This window comes from Ciconia boyciana, chromosome 23, assembly GCF_034638445.1.
Source record: "Ciconia boyciana chromosome 23, ASM3463844v1, whole genome shotgun sequence".
NCBI classification, from domain to species: Eukaryota; Metazoa; Chordata; class Aves; order Ciconiiformes; family Ciconiidae; genus Ciconia; species Ciconia boyciana.
Genome location: NC_132956.1, coordinates 1,392,811 through 1,418,439, shown reverse-complemented (window position 1 = coordinate 1,418,439; position 25,629 = coordinate 1,392,811). Strand labels below are relative to the sequence as shown.

The window sequence follows — 25,629 nt, the reverse complement described above, 5'->3', positions numbered from 1 at the left end:
GCACTGGGACTTGCCCTGCTCTTGAGCACTGTCGAGAAGCCACATCCTCTGTCTGGATGCACCTCCATACTCTCCCCTCCGCCCTTTTCCTTTTTCACGGCTTGTAGATGCTCTTCAAGTAGTGTCACACACGTGAGGTCTGTGCTGGCAGGGCTGGGAGGACGGCCTGTCCCCCTCTGTCCCACTGCGGTGTGGGGGCCACCCAGGTGGCTGGAGGGGAAGCGGGGAGAGAGGCACGGCAGGGCTCGTGCACGGGCTGGAAAGGTATGGGACAGGATGCCAGATTCGTTTCGGAGGGACCTTGATAGCATCAGTGCCTGACGCTTCTGTTTCCTGTGTGCAGTGTTACTGCGCCTGGCACTGGCGTGTGGTGCAGCCTCCCTGCAGAGGTACCACACGGTTGCACAGTATGTTTCTTACAAGAAAGAAAGAAACCTAATGGATTCCGTCAAATAATTTTACTTTGTAGGTGATGCAACAGTCATTGGATTATACCATGGCAATGCCAATTGAGAGCGGTGAAGTGATGGTTTCTCCCCTTTGTGGTCACTCAGGGTCACTGGGCAGCTTTAAATGTAGCCAGCTTTCTCCTGCGTTCTTGATAGCAGAAAATACTACATTTTCATCTCTTAAAATGTATTGCAAACTTGATACAACCTCAAGCGGGGTTAGGCTGACCTCAGTTTGTCTTTTGTAAGTGAAGTTTTGTGTAGACTATATTAGGGAGAAGAAGTCCAACAGGAAATGGTGATTTGACTTAGCAGTGTCCATCTCTCCTGCAGGAGAAAGTTGTCTTTTTGTTGTGGGAAAAGCAAACTGGGGGAGAGGAGTAAAGAGCCTGGAGAGCACAGGAAGCTCCAGAGCGCTTGGAGATCCGTAGCAGCCGGTGTTCGGGTGAGGGTTTGATTAATCCAGTTTGGCAGAATGGATGGAGTCTGTTAATCTGTTAAAAAGTGTCTGTGCCTGTTTATACCTACCTGTTGGACGTGTGCTCAGAGCGCAGTGGAAGCCCAGCCAGTGCCCTCGGTGGCATTTCCAGCCCTGCTTCAGCTGCCGTGTAACGCCAGCGCCTGCCTGAGCGGCTTCGCTGCAGCAAGTGGGAGCTGCAGAGGAGCAGATGCCTCCCTCTCGCCTCTCCGTCCAGCCGTGGCCTTCTGACTCATTTAGTGCTGACGCAGTTTTAAAATATCTTGGCTGATCTGTTATTTGCAGCTTGTTCTTCAGAAACACGTTTCCCCAGGTTTCTGGGGTAATGCTTTCCCATGCTGGTGCAGGCACAGCGTGCTGCAGGTGTGAAGGAGTTTCAAGTAAGTTGGAAGAAGGGATGTGGGAGCCCAGATCCTGTTGACTTTCAGTAGGAGTTGGTCATTGAACTGTTCTTTAAAATTCCCACCCCTGGGTTAGCTGAACAATGAATGGTCAGAAATCGAGAGAGGATAGCCGTCAGCGTGTATTTGGGGGTGAAATCCATGGTATTGAGGTAGAAGGTGTTGCCAGAGGAAAGGGAAAAAGTGAGACTTCGGAAATGCATGTGAACTTCTTGCAAATGCAGTCATCAACTAACAGGTACAGGGGATTGTGGACAGAAGGGATAACTTCACATAAATCCAGTAAAAATTGATATAAAGGGAACAACAGACAAGCTATTTAGATAACAATTTGAAAACAGTGCATAAGAAGAGAGAAGTACTTCTCCCTGTGATGGCAATCTTTTCCTACCATGTCTGCAGACTGTATTTTATTGCTGTCAAATCTGGTAGACAAAAATCGGGAACTTGAAATTGTCATTAAAATAAAAAAAGGGGGAGGGGGGGAAACCCCCCAAACCTCAAGTGACCTGTGCTCCTAAATGAAATCTGAAGCCAAGGAGGCGGCAGGGTGAGCAGCCCTTGCCAGAGCCCGTGGGAGGTGAGGCCCACGCAGCGGGAGCGCAGTCCTGCCCTCTTGCCGCTCTTCGGCCGCCGGGCCGGGGCCGGAGGCGCAGGAGCGTTTTGGCTCTGTAGCCCGGCTGCATCTGGCCCAGCCCGTGCCGAGCAGGGCGGTGGATGTGCTGCGGCTCTTGGGAAACGAGACTCCTCGGCCAAGGTTACTCTGTTTTCAGACCGAAGCTTCGTCACTGGACGTGAAAGATTGGATGGCTGAGCTGATGCTGCTCCAGGAGCTGCATAGCACAGGGATAAGTTTTACTTCTCGCTTCCAAAAGCAATGCTGTCCTGTATTAAACAGAAATGTGAACTTTATGGTTGTGAGCTTGATATTTATTTTTTTTTTACTTTTTAACCTAAGAAATTTCAATTTTGTGTCTTCTTCCTATGGTTTACCTTAACTGCAAGTCCAGTTTGTAAAGCGTTTTTTTAATGATGTAATCAAGTAGAAACCGTGTTTTGCCACTGGTTTCCACCTGAGCCCCCCCAGTCTTTCACTGTCCCAGCGGCGAGGTTAAATTGTGCTGGAGTTCTTGTCTTTAGGGTAATTTGATTCAAGTATTCAGAAATTGCGTAGAGCTCCGTTGATAAAGTAAAGAGCAAATTTTGTAACAGGCGTATTTTGGTTTGAAACTGTTTGATGCTTACATATACTATCATTTGAAAAATGATAAATTCTTTTTTTTTTTTTTTTAGTCCCTTGTAGGGAGCCTGGAAAAACCTTCAGTAGGGCTGCTAACACTGATGAGAGATCTTTTATGCCAAGGTATGAGTTTTTTAATGTTCTCAATATATTTCAAATTAAATTGCTAACTGTGAAAACATTGGCAGTTGGGGAAATTTGAGAATTGTTAAGTGTATAATATGTTGTTTAAAATAAAAAGTTGCCTGAACTCTGTTTCATGTAGTGGGGAAAAGAAACCCTGAAGTTCTGCGTTCTGTCTTTCCTGATGTCCTCTGCTGTGGTACAAAATACAAATCTATGATTACAGTCCACTTTTTTTGAGGCTGAATCAAGAATGTGTCTGCTTTGATTGGGGTTTTTTTTTGTTTTTTTGTTTTTTTTTTAGTCTTTTGTTATCCTCTTACTTAACGGGGATTGTGTCATCAGTTATGGCCAATGTTTCATAAAGTTATGTGAAACTGCCAGACCACGTGCTCTTACTGCTGTCTTCCTCACACTGAGCAGCATATCTGCACCTCCTGTTACTCGTAGCTCCATCAGTGTTTGGAGAAGGAAGGAGAAACTAATGAATACAAACCGCCTTCCTCAGATGTATAAATTTGTACTCGGGCATTTGCATTTCACAGGGTGCACGACACATTTCAGGTTATCGTGAAGTTCTTGCACCCACTCTCTTTCAGTGCTGTGTTTGCTTATCTTCTTTGTTTAGGCTTCTCTCTCCCCACCACCCAAATTACAAACTTCTTGATAAGCTGGTAAAACTTTTGTAACAGGAGCAGCTAATTTTTGTGTCAGGTTTATCTCCTGAAAGGCCTCGGCCATTCTCCCCACACCACCCTGCCCACAGCCTCTGCCTGGCTTCTTCCGCTGGTTGGGAAATACCTTGCAAGTTTTGCTGCTTTGTACCCGATTCAGCCACTTGGTTGCAACAGGGCGAAAGATGATTTGTGCAGTTAAGAGAGTGCGTGAGTGCTTGGCTGAATAAAGATGCAGGTGAGCGGGCGCTTGGAGCCGCGTTTCAGGTTACAGCTTCATCTGCGTTTGCATCTATCTGCTGGTCCTTCTCAGAGATCCTTCTGCCATCCTGCCTGCACTGCCTTGCATTTTTGTATGTTAAAACAAATATCCTGCATCTTTTCTTCACCTCTCCATCTGTTCACAGGGTAGGGCCCTTCACTCTTCCTTCAGGAAGGAGCTGGGCAGTTGGGGGCTGATGCTGTGAATAGCTGAGCATGCATTTCTGTCGCTTCTCAGGCAGCGTTGGTGACAGTAGCAGCAGAAAAGAGATGCTCCTGTTAAATAATAAAGAAAAGAAGAGATTAATCCCGAGGTGTCAGGTGTTTCGCAGTGTAGAAGCAAAGTTTGTTCATTATTATAGATGAAATCTGAACCCTACTAATTTATTACTCTGTATTTAAAGTGGCTGTACAGGTGCTGGGTAGGTTGGAGAGTCTGTTACGGCGGGGAGGAGGGAGCCTGCTGCTGAGGGCAGTGGTGGGTGGGGTAGTGTGAAATGTGCTCTGTGCCCCACGGCTGTCCTGCTGGGTGTGTGTGGGGAAAGGGAGCACGAGCAAGGAGACCTGCTCAGCTTTTGCTTTATTTTTGCACCACAGCATTCAGAACTAATGAGACCAGTTTCACAACATTTATGACAACACTAAAAGTGATTTTTCACACTCCTTAGCGATCATATTCTTTTCTTGAATCGAAAGAAACACTTACTCGTAATTCCATTCCATTTTGAAACGTAGCCGTTGCTTTACAGCATGCAACTCCACTACGCAGAGCTCTGGATGGAAATGAATGCTACTGTGTCTAACTGTATTTAGGTGGGCATAAACAGTTGCCAAATGAAAAGTTGGCTAGGATGCAGCATAGTAATTTCTCGAGCACTCTATTCATGTTGTATAAACAGATAACATTAACATATTTGTGAAAGAGCTACAAGATAATTAAGGCGTGTGGGGTTTACAGTAATAAGGCTCGTGCGTTTCAGGATCTTGGTTTCCTGTTGCACCTGAAAAAAAAAATCAGCAAATACTGTAGAGAAGAAATGAGAAGTTAGTCTTGTACTGCTCCCAGCTGAAACTTTCCCACAAGTATTTTTACTATAAATAAGAAGTGAAAGAGTTCACAGCTAAATTTAACCCTTAGCTTGATTGCTTTCTGGGTTTTCTTGGGTGGAACAGGCTGTGGAACTGTAGGAAGATGAAGATAAACTGGATCAATAAGTTGCATTTATACTTTATAAAAAATGCATCGCCTTTGAATTTGTTAGGATTATCAAGGGGAAAATAATTTCTAATTGGAATTCCCCTCTCCTTCCCATCCAAAATCATGATTTTTGAGAGAAAGGAAGTGAATGTTACTTCTCGGGGAAGTTTTCAAGCAGAAGAACTTACAGCTGACAGAGTCTTAACCAAAATTGTCAATGTACTAGAGTTCATAGACATTGCTTGCTCTGCTTTTGGATGTTCAAAGTTACCATTCTGGAAAATCCGTTTCAGTTTGACTTGGTTTCAGAATTTCTATGAAGTTAAGCAACTGCAGCTCATAGAGGTTTCAAGAGTTGAAGAAAAACCACCCCAAGGTGCTTAAAACTATGGGCTGCTGCTGATAGCTTCAGCTTTATTCCCCCTCTAAGGCTTGGGTGAGGGAAGTGCGGCTTGGCTATGTGGCTGCAGAGAGCCTCAGCGCGGGCAGGCGAGCCCTGTATTTCTGTTTTTCTGACTTTAAAAAGAGCTTAAAGTTGCGCTAAACCGGCTGCAGAATTTGTATACCTCTCTCCAGCTGCACGTGGGATTTTTTTTATTTTTGTTTAAACCTGTACTTGGGTCACATTTAGACCATGAAACATACTGTGGTTGAGGGGTGAGGGTTAAAAGTAGGATGGTTGGGCAAGGTCTCCAGTAACCTGTTCAGCGGCCAGTCCTGGTGCAGCTCTGGCAGGGACTGGCTGTGGCTGTGCAGCAGCAGCACATGCGTTTCCTCTTGACTCTGTGTTTTATAGCTCTCCCTGGGGAATTTAAATGATAGAAAAAAAACCTGTCCCGATTTAATGATTATATAAACTTGAGACACAGATTGTCAGGGACTTGTCCACAGTTGCAAAGCTAAAAATACGATCCCTGTTCTTCGCAGACCGCTGTTAACGGTAGTCGACAAGGTGATACATTTCTCTATCGAACTACTTGGAATATGTTTTTATTTTTAAAGCAATCCTCAAACTGTAGCCAGTGAACCCATAAATCCTGGGGCAACGTTAGTTTGAAATGCCTTTGAGAAATGCAGCTTGCCCAGCCTCATAGCACTCGTGTTTCTGAAGCCTTACTTGGGAAGAAAGTGCTATCTTGCTGGGGAAGAGGGGGAAGATAATTAGCTGCTGAGGTCATTGTTTGCCTGAGCTCTGTTGATAGGGACAGCCCAGCCTGGCTTGTAATGTAAACATAGTGTAAAATGTTTATCACCAGCTTTGTCATTTGCCTTATTTGTCAGGGAATCTCGGTGAGAATGAGCAGTTTTCTGGTGCTGCGTAGCGAGTTGAGGGAGTTGCAAGATTTCCATAAAAAGGCAGAGTCCTTGCTTGGGTGAGCAGAGAGGTTCTGCCTTGGCAGCCCTAAGTTAGGCCTGACCTTTTCCAGAGAGAAAATACTGACCTAAATCCTTCCCTGCTGGGGGTGGGTGGGAGAAGTAAAGCTCTCTACTTGCATCTTTCTAATCTAATTTTCTTGCCCGGTACTCATTGTTTTAAGCTATAAAATGCTGAGAACGCAGAGGACGGGCAGCAAGAGCTTGTGCTACCCAGTGCAGCTGGGAGTGGGCACGTGTGGCTGCGCTGTGTTTGTACCATGGTGTATCCATCCTCTTCCTCTCCGAGCACCGGCAGGCTCACAGGTCTGGCTTTGGGCGTCGCATCTAAACTGGGGCTGTCAGAGCGGCCATCTAAATTTGAGTGCCCAGGTGGAAAAATAAAAACTGTAGCTGTTACTGAGGAGATTTTTGTTCTCGGGAGTATTTGGAGAAGGGAAGCGTGTTGCTACTTTCAGAAGACAGTGTCATAAACTTGTATGTGCAGGTACGATTTTAACAGTTGGCTTTTTTCCTGCTTTCCAGATCGTCGCTATTTGAACAGACCACACCATGCGTGAGTACAAGCTAGTGGTCCTTGGTTCAGGAGGTGTGGGGAAGTCTGCTTTGGTGAGTTTTGGGAAGCAGTTCTGCAACCGATACACAAGCTTCAAAATTGGCCTATCTTATTGCAGACAATGCTCATTAAACGCATTGGGATATTTGTATTACTTTTAACATGCAGAGTGACTTCCATGTAGCCACTGTTACACTGCTGAAATATCAGTGAATTTGTGTCACGTTTTTGGAGAAGCAGCAGGCGATTAATCGCCGCTACAATAGTTAGCATTTCATTTCTGCTTCCCGTGTGGGTATAATACTGTAATACAGACTGAATGTCTGTATCTAAGTATGAAAAGCCTAACCTACAGTGGAACAGGGAATGAAATCTTGCTGTGCATGGCAGTGAATTGGCAATGGTTGCAGCCTTGCATACCTTGAAGGCTGTGTGTTTTCCATCCTGGATAGAACCCGAATGAGCAGCCTGGACTGAAAACACGAGGCAGAATGAGAAGTCACCTCCGACGTGTGCAGTGCAGAGGGATAAGCAGACTGATGACACTTTGCACTCCTGAAGTACTTGTGTTGTTTCTAATAAGAGGTTTACATAGCAGAGTTGATAGTAAAGCATTGTAAGAGAGATTTCTGTCACCTGTTTATCACAAATCAGTCAAGCAGCTCGCTCCAACAAGAAAGGCAAAGAACTGGTCAAGTGTAAAGTTATCTAAAACAAGGAACTACACCGTGTTCCTTTTCACAGAAGATGATAATAGCTGACCAGCCGTTCATGTCGTAGACGCTGCTTCTTGCACCGTTGTTTATTCTGCTGAAACGGGCTGCTAATGGTCTTGGTAAATCACCTGCAGAATCCAGATGAATAAGAGGAAAGATTATTCAATTATGTATCAAATTTGATGTACTCTTTCAGGGATCCCATCCTAACCTTCATGAGACGTAGGTGTAAACTTTTTTTGATACACTCTCTTCTTCCACAGCAACTTAAGCAAATCTGTATTACTTTTTCCACCCGCATGCCCTTGATTGAGTATCTTGCTTTTGTTATGTAATGTTGAAAGGCTCACTAGGTAAAATAGGGCACTTATTAATATGCTGTACATAAAAATTATTCAGCATCTGACATACTTGAATTTCCTTATTTGTGATGTAAAGTCTGATTCAGCATCCGTCACTGGCCTTTTTAAAGGCTGAAATGCGAATATTTAGTCTGGTAAACAAAAGTTAAATTCTTTTTGACGGTCTAGGTGCTAAGTAAGCATATATTGTAGTTCATATGCAACATTGATCCATTATGTTTATAACAGGACACAATAAGTGCCAATTAGCAGCTAAGAGTGAATAATATTTAGCTTTCAGGATGGCTGTCTACTTATTTCAAGCATTAGCAAGGAGAGGTTACAAGGTGGGATTTAAAATAATATGGAGGTCACTTTAAAATCTATTTCTTCGAACTGTATAAACTAAAATGTCTAACAAAGAGGCTGGTGTTCCTTTTCAGTTCTGTGTTTTCATTACAATATGGCGTTGTTTCACTGCAAATCCTTCTTATCGTTTTAACTCTTCTGTGCCAATATGATGCTGATTGTGCCTTTTGGTAATGATGACAGGATAGCAGAAAACCCTTCATAGTTATTAAGGCATGGTTATTTTGCAACTTCTTTATAAGTGTTCCCTGTACAGTAGTTTACTCCCCATTTCTAATGAGAGTAAAAGATCTTCTGGAGTGTCAGTGGGTAGACAGTATTTCCAAGAGTACCCAGTTGTGCATAGTCCTATATAATACTGGAAACCAAAGCTGGACACACAACCCCCAAACTAATAGGAGGTTATAAAAGTCTTGGATCCATGCATAACCTGAAAACAACCCCAGATTTGTATCTTCTCCCTTGGCCTCTCTTTCCTCCTATAATCAATAAAAGTAAAGTACATCGGACATTAAGAATATTACATAGTAAGATAGGTTATGAATGAAGTTGAATATAATCGTAATTATGATTGTATGTAATTGGTGTCTGTGTGAACACACAAGCACCAGTTGAGACAACAAAAGTTAGAACAGTGATTTATTAGAAATAAAACAATTTGAGAAGAGAATACATGGGTCCATTTAATTTTCTTTCAGACCAGTACTGTATTTGCAGACATAAAATAAGACTCTGAGTGTTACAGTGGAAAGATGAAATGTTGTGTGTGGTTCGTGAGATTCTCACGTTGAAGGCTGGTTCACAAACACAGTTCCCAGAACAGGGTGGTACAGATGTGACTGACTTCAGCGCTCAAATGTTAGTCTCCTAGCAAATAGCAACCTTCTTTGGACTCTCTTTGGTTAGTAGCTGTGCTAAGAATCCTAAAATATAATCTGTAATCTACAGTTCTTATTGTTGGTTTCCATTGCTGGTATAACAGTGTAATCCCTGTTAATAGTGGTATCTTATTATAATGATTTTAGTGAGATCCATTAGCTGAAAGGCAGACTGGGTCAACCGTTCAGTGTGGCAAGAAAATATTGGAGAAGCAAGGCTTTGATCATTAGAGTGTAGAATAGGTTTATTTAGTGATATAAGATGATTTTTAAATGAGGTAGTACTAGAAATCTTTTATTCTTGTACAAAAAGAAAGCCAAGCATGAGGAACTGCTTGGTTTCCAGCATACGTGCAGAACATCTCGCTGTATCTGGCATATGCCACTCCCGGAAAGTTTGCAAGTACTTGTGTGACAAATGTGAACCCTCTTGCAGTAAAATCTCAGCCTTCTGTCCAAACAAAATACGGCTTCTCAAACAGGTAGTGACTTCGCAGAATTTGTATTAAAAACTTGTGGAAAGTTCAGATGGCAAAAGATAGTTGGTGTGTTTGTTGATTTTTTTTTTTTTTTTTTAAAAGAGACAAAATTAAGTGCTGGGATCTTGGTGCTTAGTTTTACAAACAAACACCACCTTGTTTTACAACCATCAGCCACACCTCTGGACGCTCCTGTGCTGCATTACTATGCTATTGCAGATTACTGTAGGTAAGAGCAGGGGGACGCAGGGCGGAAAGGAAAAGCAGCTTTGTCTTGCAGAGGACAAGTAGAGCTGCAGACCGGCAGGAGCCAAAGCACGCCACGTACAGAGCTTGGATGTCCAGAGATGGGCCACATCCGAATGACAACTTGATGGGAAAGGTTTAGAGTAGATTTGCTTTAATAATTATATAGGGGAAGAAAGGCTTCCTCTTTGAAATGAATGATGTCTCCTTCTTTAATGGTTTAATACAAATTGAGTACCTGGAGATGCTCCAGATGTAGCTTGCTGCTCTGAAATACGTCTGTGCTCTGGGCATGTAATCCAGAGTAGCTCCACTGTGACTCTAATATGATTTGAATTGAAATGTGGATTTTCCACAGTATGCTTTTCCACAGTGTACAGATTGCCAGTTCTTCTGATTAAATTTCAAGTCTTCCATATTTGGTGATTTTTATTCTTCTAAAGTCGCAGGCACTGAAGTAAAGGCATTTTTGAGGATATCATATTTTATGAAAAAGCAAGTGACCAAACAGTTTACATTTCAAAAAAGTTTTGAAAACATGCTTGAATAAAGTGATTCTTAAAACACCAGAAACTATGCAAATTTTATTTTAGAAAATTGAAAATTTGATGTCTCTTTCTCTGCTCCCCACTATTGAATTTTAACAGCAGTGTTGAGTAGTTTTTGTGTTACTTTTTCATAAAGTGCTTCTTGGTAAATGTTACTGGTCGTGTTCAGTTCATTTAATTTTTTTTCTTCTTTTCTTTCTCCCCAGACTGTACAGTTTGTTCAGGGAATTTTTGTTGAAAAATATGACCCAACAATAGAAGATTCATACAGAAAGGTAAAAGAACATAATTTTTATTTCTTTCAAGTCTCATAGAGCTTGCTTCTTTTTAATAATGCAACACAAGCTTATCAGAATGAGAAAGGGTCTTTTCTGAGAAGATGTCATGGCTGCATGAAACTGCAGCAGGAAGGCGGTGCGTAGAAGAGCATCAGTCTTGGAAACGGTTTCATGCAGATAGTTTCCTTTGGCTTTACAGAGTACTTTACTAGTTTAGGGCAATCAGACAAATGCAATCAGACAAATTGTATCAGCTACTATAAAACTGAATTATCAGGGAATGACAAATTTTGCTGTTAATTGGACCACTCCCTAACTTAGTTCTGTTTAACAGGAGGATTAAATCTCTGTTATTCCATACCACCAAGAACTTTCACTTTAAATCTCCAATGACTCAAGTAGAGGCAGTTTGAGGCTGCAGCTCTCCACTGTTTGGCTGTTTCTTCGTTAGAGGTTATTACACCTGCCCAGAGATCAGTCTGGTGTATTTTCCTGAACCATCACCAATTTCCACTTGTTCATTTACTGGGGTGTGAGCTGTGGTGGTTGGCAGACCAGTGTACCGCCCATCCTCCTGCCAGTGCTTCTCCTTGATGCATGGGGATAGGAACAGCTCAGCCTAGGGTCAGGCTGTTACTCAGATCTGTTTGCTGCAATTTGACATATAATTATTACTTCAAAACATAACGATACCAATATTTGCTATGTGCATGCTATCTGTAGAAGTTATTATAGAGGATATATACACCATGCGTCACAGTAGGTTATATTTCTGTAGCATAGCAATTGCATTTTGTTGTTTCTTTTAGGAACGGCTGTTTTGCCATTTAGTTCAAATGTGTTCTGCTTGGTTTGAAGGCATATAAAATTCTTTACAGCCGTTTTGGATGCAGGCTTGTAATTGCTGAGCAAAAGTCCTTGTCAGGATCCCTGACGCTGTTGTGTTACGTAATTCTGTCAACAGAGCTGCTTTCTTCACTTGATTGATGTCAAGTAACCCATTGTTTTACAGATTAGCATAAATGTTACCATAATTAAAGGCACCAAAACAGAAAACAAAAACTTTTCACATTTGTGCCTGTGATAATTAAATGTAAATTGTGGCATGAGTTCTGCTGTTAAATTTATTTGACTTTTCTGGAATTAGCCTCGTTGGATCTGAGACATTTCTCAGTGAGTGGAAGACTTGCTAAGCCTAACTGTGAGGATCACAGTTTTAAAGCAAAATAAATATTTTGCTTTTTCTTTTCTTCCTTACTCCCTTCTCTCCCAGCAGCAAAGAAAAATTGAAGTTTAAGGTCCTTTGATTTGTAAGAGGGGATTTTATCTCACTTAAGTTGAGATGTTTACAATGAGCTGCTCATTTAGGCCTTTATAATCAACAGAGTCCTGGAGCATAAGTGAGCTGACCCAAATGCCTGGCTTGGGGCGTAATTAATCCTCTAATAGCAGTGCCTCTCTTAGCGCTGGGGACGTGCACGTGGCTGGCTCTCTTACAGAGGTCTTTGTGGCAGAAGTGAAAATTAAGCTGATATTCCTCTTGCCTGTCCCATTTCAGACTTTGTAGCTTTAACTGCATTTGTCTCTTCCTTTTTTTCCCCAGCAAGTGGAAGTAGACTGTCAACAGTGTATGCTTGAAATCCTCGATACAGCAGGGACAGTAAGTATAAAGTCCAATTGGTATGGAGTTTCTTTGTTAAGAGTGAGGTGAGATGTTAAGAGTAGAACTTAATACTGGTATAATAATCCTGCCCAAGCAAAAACAATAAATCAGCTGCAATAATTTAAATTGAATGGTTTTGTTAAATAACCCAAAACCCTGTGTGGTGAATGAGCCTACTGCAGCCGTGCCAGCAGCATTGTGAACCCGTTCCCCAGCTGGTGCCCCAGTGCTGGGACGCAAAGGTTGGTGCACCCTGTGCCACTCGCCTCTTCCCTGCCACCCACCGTTGTCTCGCTATCGACATGCTGATCTGGGATAATTTTACATGTTAATTTTGCAAGTGGCCAGAATACACAGACACAGATGGAAGCCACTTCCAGGCAATGCATAGGGATTGCCTCCCAGCATGTCACATCAGCGTGCGTGGAGAGGATTTTATCAGTAAAGATTCTGTACCTGTCAAGGAATACTCCTCTACGCAGGTGGCACCTCCCTGGCGCTGCCTTGTGCTGCTTCGGGAGGCCCGTGTCGTCCTTCCAGCCTGAGAGCAGCCGGGGCCACGCAGCGGCTCCCTTTGCCATGCCAGTGTCACTTACCGTCATGCAAAGTCCTGTCACTAAGTAAATAGACCTTGTAATAGTTGAGTGTACAGCACAGGGGGAGGACATGCTTCCTAAAAGCTAGTTTTATTTAGAAAGCTTTGAAAATTATCAACAGCAACGCGAAGGCGTGGAAGCAGAAATAATTGTTACGTGGTTCTGGTAAAGCTTCCTTTCACAGACGTGGACAAAGGCAGCTCTGATCTGGTACAGATTTTCCAGCCTGCTCTTGCATTTCATTGCATTGAACCTTTATGCCATTTTCATGCTAGGGATGACTACTATGTAATTGCGTATGTTCAGAGGTGATCAGGCAGTGCCTTCCCACGCAGTCGTGCTCACAATAAATCGTGACTGTGTGACACCTAGGCCTGTTTCAATACCGTGTTAGAGGAGAAATTGAATTTCCAGTCCATATCTGTTGTCTGGGGAATTGGTCTGATGGCAGACTCGTACTTAACACCATATCAGAAAATAAATGACAGATCACTACAAAATATGTCAGCCAAATCCTAGCACCTTGTATTATGGTTTGGGGCATACAACAGTCTGTCTGCGGGTATATTTTTATTGCTGCTCTTGATCTTTTTCCGTTTTTTTTCAGGAAGCCTTTTTCTCTATAAGGGGGGGAAAAAAACAAAGGGAAAGAGATGTGTTAATGCTTTTATTAAATTTGCATGTTTCAGTGGATTTCTGTAAGGGGTAAAAATGTAAATGCATGCTGTACGGTACTATAGTCTTGTCTCCATTACAATAAAAGTATTCCTTTGTAAATGTTCATTAGCTGCATTCACTAGCTAATAACTTTTTAAAATATTTCATTACAGGAGCAATTTACAGCAATGAGGGATCTCTATATGAAGAATGGTCAGGGGTTTGCACTAGTATATTCTATAACAGCACAGTCCACGTTTAACGACTTACAGGACCTGCGGGAACAGATTTTACGGGTTAAGGACACTGAAGATGTAAGTAGAATATTTTTTCTTCTGCAAATGGTTAAAATGTGTTTGTAAGTAAACATACAGGGATTTGTGAGCAAAAATTCTTTCTAAGAATATTCTTTGCTGTATAGCAAAGTTTTGTGTTGAAGTAAGTTTCCTTAGCATTGTTTGTTATTTTCAGTGTTGTTATTTGAGATCCAACACCTGCTAAGGTGCATAATGAAGCCAGATTTTCACAGGTACTGGAAGTCTAACAGTCTTCGGAAATGGTGGGAGTTGATTGAAAACAACTTCTCTTCCCCCCCCGCCCCCTCCATTTAACTCCTTTCCAGTATTTGCATTTTCTTCTTTCACCGTGCTTTAGCGGTACTTTATTTCCCTCAAAGTTAGGGAAAAATAATAGTCAAACTTACTGGTAATGATGTTCTTAATAGAGCCACAGCTGTCTTACAATGGAGACTAACGTTGCCTTTCCCAAATGGAGACTAACATTGCTTTTCCCAAATGTATGAAGCGGAAATTGAAGTACAAAGCCGTGACGTTTCCTGCAGGTCGGCTGTGAAGTCTCTCGAGTCCTGCAGCAGGGCGGTGTTGTACGCCGTGCCCTCTGTGCCGTTCACGTGTGTACGGGTCATGATCCAAGTTGATGAACTTGAACTGCAAATAGGACGTATTCAGCTTATTGACCAAACTGTGCTTTGTAATTTAAGTGTCATTAGTATTAATAGCATTTTTTTGGGGAAATCGCTGAATGTTCCTTTATTTTCATTTCTCTGTGTGCGAGGGCAGCGTCAGTAGGGGCTGGGGAGGCGGGGTGGGAGCCTGTTGAGTTGCTGCCGGAGCTGTTCATTAGGTTAAGTAGTCCTGCATCTTGTTGCACGAAGCAGAGATTCCCTTACTGTAGCTGTGCAGCGTCTCTTGGTTTGTGAGCTCTGCTTCCCTCAAATCCATCAGAACCAAAACTTTTACAGGGTTTTAGGTTATCGTATGAAAATGTGCTTATCCCTTTCTGAAGGAAAGGAGGATGTTTGAGGGTCTGTGGCTGTGGTCTGTCGCGCCCGTGACGCGCGTGTGTGAGCAGGAGGGTTCAGCTTTGCGCTGCGGGTGTGCCTGTCCCTGTGAATGGCAGTGGCACTCTGCGGACCACCCTCACAGTCCGAGGCTTTTAAACTCTCGACAGTTTTCTTTGTTCCTTCTGTCATTTGACAAAATCCGCAACCCAAAGGAGATCACGCAGTTGTATGAATTAAATCACTAAAAGACTCTGAAAGAGTCTTAGCTAGTGACGCAAGGTTGTAATTTTGGTTGTTCAAATCCCTTTTTAAGATAAGGAAAAATTACATTAAGATAGTTTGCATTCAGTCCTGTTTGACAGAAGAAAACCATTTACTGTATTTCCAGTTTGGGCCCCAACTCCTCTAACTGGAACTCCTTGGCGGGCTTTTAATTTCTAAACGTATGATGTAGGTGAGGTTGCCGGTGGCTTTTGCCATGGTAGCCATGTGGGAACTCTCTCTCTGTGTAGGCTTCCTCCAGAAGAAGCTGAAATAAATTTTTTTTTGCCTAACAGTTGGTAATTTATTTGAGGGCCTGCCCTGAGGAGTGTGAAAAAGATTGCATGTTTTTTTTCCACTGACAGCTTGAAAGTAGCCGCTGCCTTTGATGTCGATTTGCTTTTGGGTTGTCAGCCGCTTTTGGCTCGCCAGCGGAGCTGTGGAAGCAGCAGCAGCCTCCCGCTCGCAGCCCTTATCTCCTTACGCCGCTCCTGCGGCTGGGGGAGCGGTGGTGATCGGTAAACAGGGCTGGGACACGTATTTAGGCCAAATCCTAGGTAAGCTCTGTGTGTTGTATTTAAATAGCCATTCCGGGACATGCAGTTTGAGCAGTGAGCAGAGTGTGGCGGGGTGGGATGAGCACAGCCCGCAGCTCCGCTGTTGCGGACCGGGGGCAACCTCTCAGGGCTGTTTCTTTCTCTTGGATCTTCATTGTCCCGTATCCTGATTACCTTGTTTTGAATGGCTTTGGTTCCCTCCTTGGTTTAACAAGCTGAATGTCTATTTATGCAAAACTGATTTTCATTTAGGTAGGGATTATGCTTGCATAAATCCCTGCTAACACGAGTCCTTTATTAGCCTCTCGGTCAGAGCCCAGTGCTTCGCTCAGCTGCACTTGCTGGAGGGGAATTTGCACCGTAAGCTGGTCAAGTTCGTTGGACAATAGAGACCGTTGCTTTCGTTTTTACTTCAGTGATTTGATTTAATTATTAAAATGCATTTATTTATTTTGTGTTAGGGGGATGTTACTTGTTGAATCCAAGCCTGAGAATCTTTTGAACATTTAAGCCATGTTCTGCTGAGTTAGGAAAATGCACTCCTTCCTGTATTTAGTTTCAGAATGTGTGTTTTAGAGTCCCAAAACTTAAACCATTAAATTATGTATGTTTAACAAAGTTTAAATTCCAGTCTTCTACATGAAATAGTAAATTATCAAAACCTAGTTGTTCATCAAACTCCGTTTTTGGCTCGATGATCAACAGTTGCTACCTTTTGAAATAACCTTATACAGAGTTTCATGTCTTTCAAACCTATTCTGTTTACCCATTCAAGTATCACTTTTTTCCCTATTATTTCACATCTTAATATACTTGATTTTTTTGCTGAACATGTTCAAAACACATTTTCTTGCTTTGGTATGAGAAAATTTCTCTTAACTATCTAGAAAACTGTGAAGAATGGGATTAAGCTGATATAGTTGTAAATACACTGTTGGTCTCTGATGTGAAATAAACTTTTTTGGATTTGCCTCACCTGTATTGTGACTTCAGGTTTCTGATGTAATAAGTAAAACTTATTTCTCAAAAATAAAAATGTGATAATTTTCTAATCACTGTGGCTGTGAGTTTTAAATACAAAAATTAATCTTGAGCGTAGTTGAATCGGGAAGAGACTACACGTATTAACACTGAAGTAGATAAAAAATGTACAGTGTGGTGTAAATTACCACAGGAAGTGGATAATGATTTATTTTCCAGCTGGAAAGTACTCATTTTCTGTTCAAAGAATTAAATGCTTCAGGAAATGGAGTGGGGTGCACACCCATTATCAGCAGTTCTTTAGTTTTTTTTTCTACTTTTACATAGCGTAAGGGAAACAGGATGCTGTCGCTGGTGTGTGCATGCAGAGCACTGCAGTGTGTCCTGCAGATCTTGCTGCGGTCTCGCGTTTCAAAATCCACCTTGGCTCTGGCTGTATCATCCCCTAAGATCTATGAGATGCAGGTTGTAAAAGCAAACTTCAAAATTATACGTAACCCACAATTCTGAGGCGTAGAAAGTCCTGAACTGCGTATCTGTCTGCAGACTGGCTGGGGGAATGTGTGGGCTGGAGCAGGGCAGCTGTGCAGCGTTGGGCTGGGTGCCCCAGCTCTGCGGCCCCTGGGGAAGGTCCTGCAGGAGGGGCAGGCAGCAACTGGGCCTGCGCTGTAATCTCATCGTCTTGTACGTATGGAAATGGCACCTGAGGGTAGGTAGTTTTGGTTACGGAGTGGTTTTGGGTGCTTTGGATGTTTCTTGTTTGCTTGTTTAAGGTCTTTTCTACCTATTGTGACATCTTGGTGGGCTACAGCCGTGGTAGAGACTACCTGAGAACCGGAGAAAGCCTTCTGAAATTATATAGCAGGACGTTATTTCTAAGATGTCTTAGTACTTTAAACTAGTACTTAGTTTTTAATCTATCTTTTTGCCTGATTTCTTTCTCCCGAAAGAGTTTTAACTCGGTATCTAAACGTAACTGACAAGAGCAGGTCTCCTGCTGCTTACACTCACCAACACTTACTCCGCTACTTTCTGAGACAAACGGATTTATAACTTAATAAGCACGGATTACACTTGGCTCTCCACGCTGCACCAAGCAAATACAGTGGCAGCCCCTGCGAGAAACCGGCGAGCTACGGCTGAGCAAGAGACCCCGTCCCTTCTGTTGCCCCTTGTGCCGTTTGTGGGAGGGCTGGGCCAGCCGAGGGACCCCTCCTTTCGGTGCAGCCTGACGCAAACACATTGGTAATGAGCATTTACTACAGCCAAGGTCGTTTTCCTACAGTATTAAATTTCTCTGTTTTTCTGTAGGAAATGTCACAAGGAATATGGTTTCCCCAAGGCACTTTTTTCCTCATGAAGGAGCGAGAAGGTGACTCACCCAGACACTTTAGAAAGCCAGCAGCTTAAGGAGAGGGGCAGGTGCCCTTTCATCATGGGCTTGAACAAATGATTTGCCTGTATTTGCGTCATGGGTGTAAGATGAATCTTTTGAACATGTATCGAATGTTTGTTTTAATATTGCATGAGATTATTTATTGGAAGTGGTGTCCTTTCAGGAGCTCAGCTGCTAGGTGGTCACTAGCTGGAAATTTTAATTATTCTAAACCAGTAAATATCGAGCACAGTGCTTGTGCCTTTTGTGCAGTGAACATCCTCTTTTTTGTGTGTATGCAAAACATGTCAGTAAGCTTGATACTGTGTTGAGATGAGAAAGGCAGATGGTCTTGTGTGGGAATACTTAGCTGCACAGGACTATTCCTTTTTATTCCGTGTCCAGGGCAGTGCTTTTCAAAGGTGCTTCCATTTGTTGTTGTGTGGCTTGACAACAGGTTGACAAGGCAGGTCAAAGGGGCTGAAACATATAATGTATGTCTTAAAACACATGCTGTACGTTCTGTTGCCTAAAATAGGCTAAGTTGGCAGGCAGTTTCAGCCTACTGTCACATGAAAGTCCTGAAATGCATTTCAGTAGTAAATTAAGTTTTTGACTAGAATGGTGTTGGATGTAGAGACCAGAAAATAAATCTTTACTAATTTAAGATTGTGCTGAAATATTACCGTTTGGTTTTACGGTGTCCTCCATGTGTTTAATTCTTAGTGAACCAGGGTGTCTGTAGTATCGACTTTCTTCAACCCTTTCCCAGCAGGCGTCTAAATTCCAGTCTCGTTTGTGAGCTCTGCTGAACTTCTGATTTTTATTGTTTTTCATACTGTCCATATTGTCTTTTCCACCCCCCTCCTCACGTGCCTTTGTAAGCCATAGCATTACAGTCCACGTTGTACGTTAACTTGCTGATGCATCTCTTGTTCTCGCTTGTCTCCTCTCTAGGTTCCAATGATTCTGGTTGGCAATAAATGTGACCTGGAGGAAGAGCGTGTAGTCGGCAAAGAACAGGGTCAAAACTTAGCAAGACAGTGGTGTAACTGTGCCTTTCTAGAATCGTCTGCAAAGTCTAAAATCAACGTTAATGAGGTAACTATCAGCTGTTCCCTTGTCTTTCCTCCTTCAGCATGAATGCCACATTAAACCAGCATGCAGTCCTTCATATATTTCTTAATTGGGAAGATTCAGGATGATTCTGAAATCTCAGCCGAAGAAAGGCTTGTGATGCAGTCTATTTAGCTACTGCTTTCTGTTTGTTTTAAGGAGATCTGCTCCTTTTCTCTGTAAAGGGTGGGTGACTTTTCCAGCTAAGTGCTTTCTGTAGCCTCTCAGAGGACACGAATAGCAGAGGGTCCTGGATAAGCCCAGTTAACTGGATGACTCTTAGCTTAGATAAACTTTATTTGGAAAGTATACTTTTTTCAAGATAACTGCTGCTGCTATTCAGAACGTGGATTATGCCTCATTGTATTACATGTTATGTTGCATAGTGTTGGCTGTTGTTTTTGAAAGTATTTGCTTTTCACATTCCTGCTACGTCTGGCTGCTCAAGCAGACATCCCATCACAGTCCTCCTCTGGTAAGGCACTAGCTTACTGAGACCGTGTCCAAACATGTATCTGTCCAAGCAGTTCCCTACGTCTAAATGAGAAACACCTTTGCGATCAGTGTGCCTTTTGCTGCTGCCTGAGGTAGCGTGGTTCTGCTGAGGGAGCTCTGCTTGACATCAGGCACCAAGTTTTTATTCTCTGCTGTGAATTATCTGACTGTGACAGAGGCCAGGTTCCCAGCCATAAAATCTAAGGTGACCCCATTGAGCATAGCTGGTTTGGTGCCAGGAGATAACTGGGACCGTTTAGGAGGCTGTGTGATAAGCAGCAGCAGTAGGATCTTGGACTGGACCCAGCGTTAATTTGGCAGCTAGTGGGATGTGCGTGGCACTGCATCTGCCCGGTTGAAAGGGAAGGGAGCTGCAGGTTGAATGAATTGCAGCTTCTGTGGCTGGGATTAGCCTAGCTGTAGCACGCACTAATCTAGCCCGGTAAATATAGCTCGCTGAGCTAGACTCCTGCCAGAAGGGATTTTTGTGTGTGTGTCTGAGCTGTAGTAAAACTATGACTGTTAACGAAGAAACTAGTGGCTCAGTCATCGAACAGATGACCATGGAGTGTAACAAATTCTGTTTAATTTGTATTTCCACGGTTTGTGGCAGAGACTGACCTCTCGTTAGCCAAAGGTGCCTTTAAAGTTCTCCTGGGAGCTGTGCAGGAAAGGGGATTCTCTAGTAGGCAGAACACTGAACTGTCCTGGGGCGAATGCACGCCCATAGTTTACATACAGTCATCCTTAACGTGTGAATCCTGTGTCTCCGTATTTCCCTGTCCTGTCTACTGCCTCCAGTGAGACTCAGATCACAGAGAAGAAAATTATTAACTGGAAGATTAGTTTTGGCTTTTATTGTGATCTTAATTTTCTGGTTTTCTGCCAGTTTATGCTGTCTGGTTATGAAAAGCATAAAAGCTGAGGAAATCAAAGAGAAAAAACACCGTGAATCAAGCAACTTACTGTACTGGTTATTTGTTGGTTCTGCTGGCTCAGGGACTGGGGAAGTGTTTGCATTATTCTGGGTTTTGTTTTTTGTTTTTAGCTACTTTTGGACTTTCTAACTTCATTAAAATCTGGGCTAAAGGGTGATAAATTTCTATGTGCCTTCAGAAATTCAGACTCCTCTTGCCCATCATAATCACATTCAGATCATCTTGGCTCTTGCTTATAAAAGCTTAAATACTGAAAGCTGTTTTGCATCAGTATAGAAGATGCCACTTATTAATTGGTTTCTCCTACAGAAACTTTTTCTTTGTATCTCATCTGTACACTTGTGAACATCTTGGCTGTGTCCATTGGAGATTATGAACTGCTACTTTTGCCTGAGGCTGACAGTAGAAAACTGTAGCAATAAGCTTAGTAAAGGAGTAGCATGAGCAAATCAAATGGTATTTTAAAATATTTTACATGAGATCTTGATAAAGCCACCATCACGTTCATTTCATTTGAAGCTATTTAACTGCGCACTAGTGCTTTTTCATGTCAGTAATAGCTAGAAAATCTTAAATTTCTAGTTGTTGCAATTTGTTATAAACTGTTTCTTCTGAATTTCCTTGGAATCAACAAGAATTTGTGAGCTGTCAGCCACTCCAGGAAGGAAAAAAGTAAACAAGGACAAGGGTGGAGCTTTTTGAAGATTTAAATATTTCTCCTCAATACTGTGACCCAGCTCCAAGCATTTTTGCAAAGCTCATTTTGCTATAAATGGGTTGAGTATTGCTGGGAAAACAACTCACAGCAAAAGCGTTCACAAGAAACTCGTCTCTGAAGCTGAAAGAGGCCCCTGTAATCGTCCCCTTCTGGAAATGTCTGAGTTCAGGGCAGATGTTTTGCTTCTCCTTGCTAATTTTATTAATAAACTCAAAAGATTAGACCAGGCAAAAAGGTGAAGTGATTAACAGGTCGGATCTGTTTGGCAAAGAGGAAAGTTAACAGTGCATCCCTGTGCAGCGGCTGAATGAAGACCACTTTTGAAGGTGAAAGCTAAGGAAAAGGGATGCCTTTCCCTGCAGCGAGAATACGCTGCTGGTGGTGCAGCAGTGCTCTGCAGAGACACCCATCAGCCCAGGGAGCACCAGCGAGAAGATGATCCTTAAGGATATTATGCCTGTCTTTTAAAAAACCTTTGGTCATTTCCCAGTTTTCTCCCACTTTTCCAAAGCAAGGGATTTGTGGCCATTTCATTGCCATGCTCTTCTGAAGCCTTTGGTCATATGCAACCTGAAGGAGAAAGCTGTGTGCTGCAGGGTGTGAGTTTACAGCTCCCTTATGCTCTGCACGCTGATGTGAGCTCCGTGCTCTCTTGTTCCATAAGCAGTTGCTTGAGAAACATGTTTAAGTAAATGTGAGCAGTTTAATTGAATTTATAAGACTGCAGCCACCAGGAAAGAGCATCAGCTTGCCAACCTGCCTAATTTTTGACACTTGCATAGTGTTTTATCACTTTGATTTTTCAGTTTGTGTTTTTCATTTTCAGATCTTTTATGACCTGGTCAGACAGATAAATAGAAAAACACCAGTGGAAAAGAAGAAGCCTAAAAAGAAATCATGTCTGCTGCTTTAGACTCCCATTGTGCAGCAGCTCTGAGCCAGGTAAGAGGTGTCTGAATTACACCCACAGCTCAGGCAATCGGACCATGAGCTGCTCCCAACAGAGAGAGGACTTGCTCCCCTTCCCTCCACTCCTCTTCCTTCTGTCTGCTCCCAAATACAAAATTCCTTGCCTTTCTGCTGCATTGGTTGGACTTTGTACTGACTGACCTGGCAGAGGAATACCTGCTTCTCTCCCTTTCTCCTTTTGCTTGGGTTGATGAGGGCAGCAGAGCAGGAACTTCCTTTGACTCTTGAGGTTCTCTCTCTGTCTTGTGACACCGTGCTCTGAGCCACCATGGCTCAGTTTTGCTTCCTTTTTATCCTCTGCTGAAATTTGGTAGCATCTGTGTAACTTGTTATTGCTGCAGCTGCTGTCTCAGTCCTAGGTGCTTTGGGGACAATTGCAAATTGGTTTGGGTGGGACATGGATTTCAATGGCACAGAAATGAAAAAAAAAAAAACAAAACCCCACAGGAAAAAAAAACCACCCTGAAAAAAACCCCCACCCCAAGGTTGGGCATAGCTATAATAATCTTCCTGTGTATCTTGGCAGGGCACTCTGTGTGCTTACAGCTGTTCTATCGCACTCCTGAAAGAAACCAGCATTTCTGTAGCTTCAGGTTTTGGACAGCAATGTCACCTAGGCTGCCCGGTGAGCTGTTAGCCTGTTAGCACACGAGTGTGCTGCATGGCACCCTTCGGAGGCAGAGAAGGTGCGGGGTAACTGGCCCATCTCAGCACTAGACGTAAGCAATGGTCGGAAAGCAAGCGGATCGTCCCCAACGGTTGCTGTAGCGCAAGCGCGTTCAGCCTGCGAGCGCAGCGGGGCAGAGGGGCAGCCCGGCCCTGCAGGGACGAGTCCGGGAGGAACAAACTCACCGCAGCGTTCTGGCTGTGCCGCCTCTGCCTTCGTGACCTTAGGCTGCACAGTCTGTCAACTTCTGACGATTTCTGTGACCCATCAGAAGCTCTGTATTCCGTTCTTTAGTTTCATAAATAGGTGCAGTGTAACTGGCAAAGCAGCTTGAGTGCCCTTGTCCTACAGCGTTTAAGACAAACTCCTGGTCATGGAAGGATTTCAGGGATGAATTCCTGAAAATAGGTGGCTCTCTGCCTTCTGCCAGATCTGAAGTTCATTCTGTAGATGGCCATTTACGTAGCCTAGGTGTGATTGAGTAGGATAAATGGAACTATGCAGTTAACCTGGCTTCTAACGACTTGTGCTTTATTGATTGATGAGTCTCTTATCCTGAGCTTTGAACGCCAGAAAATAATAGCTTAGGGTTGTGGGGAAACAATGGCTTTAGGAAAAGAAATTGAAGAGTACGTCCCAAGTGGCTTTTCCTGTTCCTCAGGTGATATATCTGAATTTAGCTAGTATGGCGTCAGCCAGGATGACTTCTTGGAGACGGGCTTCCCCAGCCCCGGGGAGGACGTACTCGCTGCTGGCTCTGCCCTCGCCCTCCAGCCCGGGATCCTGCGCTGCAAAGCCCAGCGTTGGCAGCAGTGTTGCACTGAAGCATCAGCAACTGCTAACGCTGTTCCTGCATTCAGTCAATTACTGATGAGACTTCTCATAATGTTGACTTCTACCCATGCCCCCAAATCTGCTCTAGGTAGTTGAAATACTTAAATGTGTCCCCCGTTCTTTATAAATCTCTTCCCAATGCATTGCCTGTTTGTTACAGCTGCAGCAGGGCTCGGGAAGGTCTCCAACTCATTAGACTTTAAAAGCATCTCAGAAATACAAAAGATTAAATCCTTCTCCCATAAATTGTTCATCTATTGCTGAATTCAAAATCCACTTGAAGGCTGCCTGTCTCGGACAGCGGATGAGTTGGAAGGACACTGTCGTTATCACAGCAGGAAGACAGGGCAGCGGCTCCTCTGTCACTGCTCTGCTGCAGGCGTGATAAAACAAGAACCTGTTTCTTAGAGTTAGTTTCCAAAGTCTTTTTTCTTTCTGTACCTCCGAACTGGGAGGATGGTAGGAACAAACCCCAGTGCTGGAGGAAGATAAGCTCTTCCTGCTGAAATGCTGCCTGTTTTTGCAAGCCAGGGTGCAGGCAGTTGTCTGGGGAAGCTTTCAGACCTTTGCTCGAGACCATTCATCTCGTCGGTAGGATGAGAAACATCCCTCCATCATCTTTTTTTACTCTTTCTAGATTGCAGGAATGAAGAACTGTTGCCTAAATGGAAAGTGCCAGCATTCCCGACTTCAAAACCTTCTGGAAATTAATGACATATCTGAAGAAGCTTCTCCTGTTTTTATATACTATGAGAAGAATTTAGATCTTAAAATGGTTTGCACACAGTCCCTGGAAAAAGAAATTGCTCTGTGTATATCTCTTGGAAATTTAAGACAATAGTACTCCTCCTTTGCAATAGCAGTTAACAGATGTGAAAATAAATATAATTGACTCTAGTGTATGATTATACAAAGGAGCATGGATGCATTTCAAATGTTAGATATTGCTACTATAATTAAAATTTCATATTGACCCTTTTATCATAATTTCTCCCCATCAAGCACTAAAAATGTCCCACCATTATATTTTATATCTATAACTATAGATATATATTATCTGAAATTTCCCTTTGAACTCACTGCAACAAATAACTTTTTGAGTCATTGACTTCATTTTATATTTAAAAGTTACGGAGTATCATTATTTTCATTCTGCCATTATATTCTAATTAAAGAAGTTTGTGCATAATGCTTTGGAAAAATGGGTCTTTTATAGGAAAAAACTGGGATAACTGATTTCTAGGGCTTTAAAGGCAAAAATATATAATATACTAAACCAACTCTAATATTGCTTCTTGTGTTTTACTGTCACAGATTAAATTACAGCTTTTATGAATGATTAAATTTTAGTACATTTTCATTTTGTTTCTGTGTTTTTGTTACGGTTTCCAGGCTTTGGTCTTTATCCATTTTTTGTGAATTCCTCTTCCATTCTGGTAGATGAAGTATTTTGTTAGAACAAATACCACCAGTATGTCGTTAACGCTGATGCGATGTCTTCACGCACCCTCCTTGTTGGATGTATTTAATCATATCGCACACTAAAGTACAGAAGGCTACTTTTAATTAGTTTTGTATATTCTTTTGAATGTTTAAAGACTGTACTCTGCTGAAAATACTTCCTCTGTACAATTATTTTTATATGTACAAATTTGGTTTAATACTGTATCAAGGTCTGACTTTTACTATGATCTTCGGTTTCACACGATCGTGTACTTCGAGGGTCGAATCCCTGTTTAGACAATGCCACCCGCCGGGCAGGAGCCCGTGACGATCTCTCACGGTCAGCATCTCGACACGAAGCTGTGGAGTTGCAAGTCGGTTCTGTCTAAATACAATTTCAACAAAGCAAACAGCCGCTTTACGTTTTTAGACAAAATCTGGCTAACG

The 25,629-nt window shown here is 42.8% G+C and overlaps 1 protein-coding gene across 2 annotated transcripts in view; it reads left to right on the top strand.

Moving 5' to 3' along the window:
- The window catches only part of RAP1A (RAP1A, member of RAS oncogene family), a 42,208-nt gene extending 17,109 nt beyond the window's left edge, over window positions 1-25,099 (top strand). For both annotated transcript variants that reach the window (XM_072844604.1, XM_072844605.1), the window contains exons 2-9: window positions 2,622-2,691; window positions 6,724-6,807; window positions 10,538-10,606; window positions 12,213-12,269; window positions 13,699-13,839; window positions 18,960-19,103; window positions 22,096-22,211; window positions 24,377-25,099. In XM_072844604.1, the coding sequence (XP_072700705.1) occupies window positions 6,751-6,807; window positions 10,538-10,606; window positions 12,213-12,269; window positions 13,699-13,839; window positions 18,960-19,103; window positions 22,096-22,182 (555 nt within the window). In that variant the 5' untranslated portion in view covers window positions 2,622-2,691; window positions 6,724-6,750 and the 3' untranslated portion in view covers window positions 22,183-22,211; window positions 24,377-25,099. The remainder of the gene's footprint in view (window positions 1-2,621; window positions 2,692-6,723; window positions 6,808-10,537; window positions 10,607-12,212; window positions 12,270-13,698; window positions 13,840-18,959; window positions 19,104-22,095; window positions 22,212-24,376) is intronic.
- The last annotated feature ends 530 nt before the right edge of the window (window positions 25,100-25,629 follow it).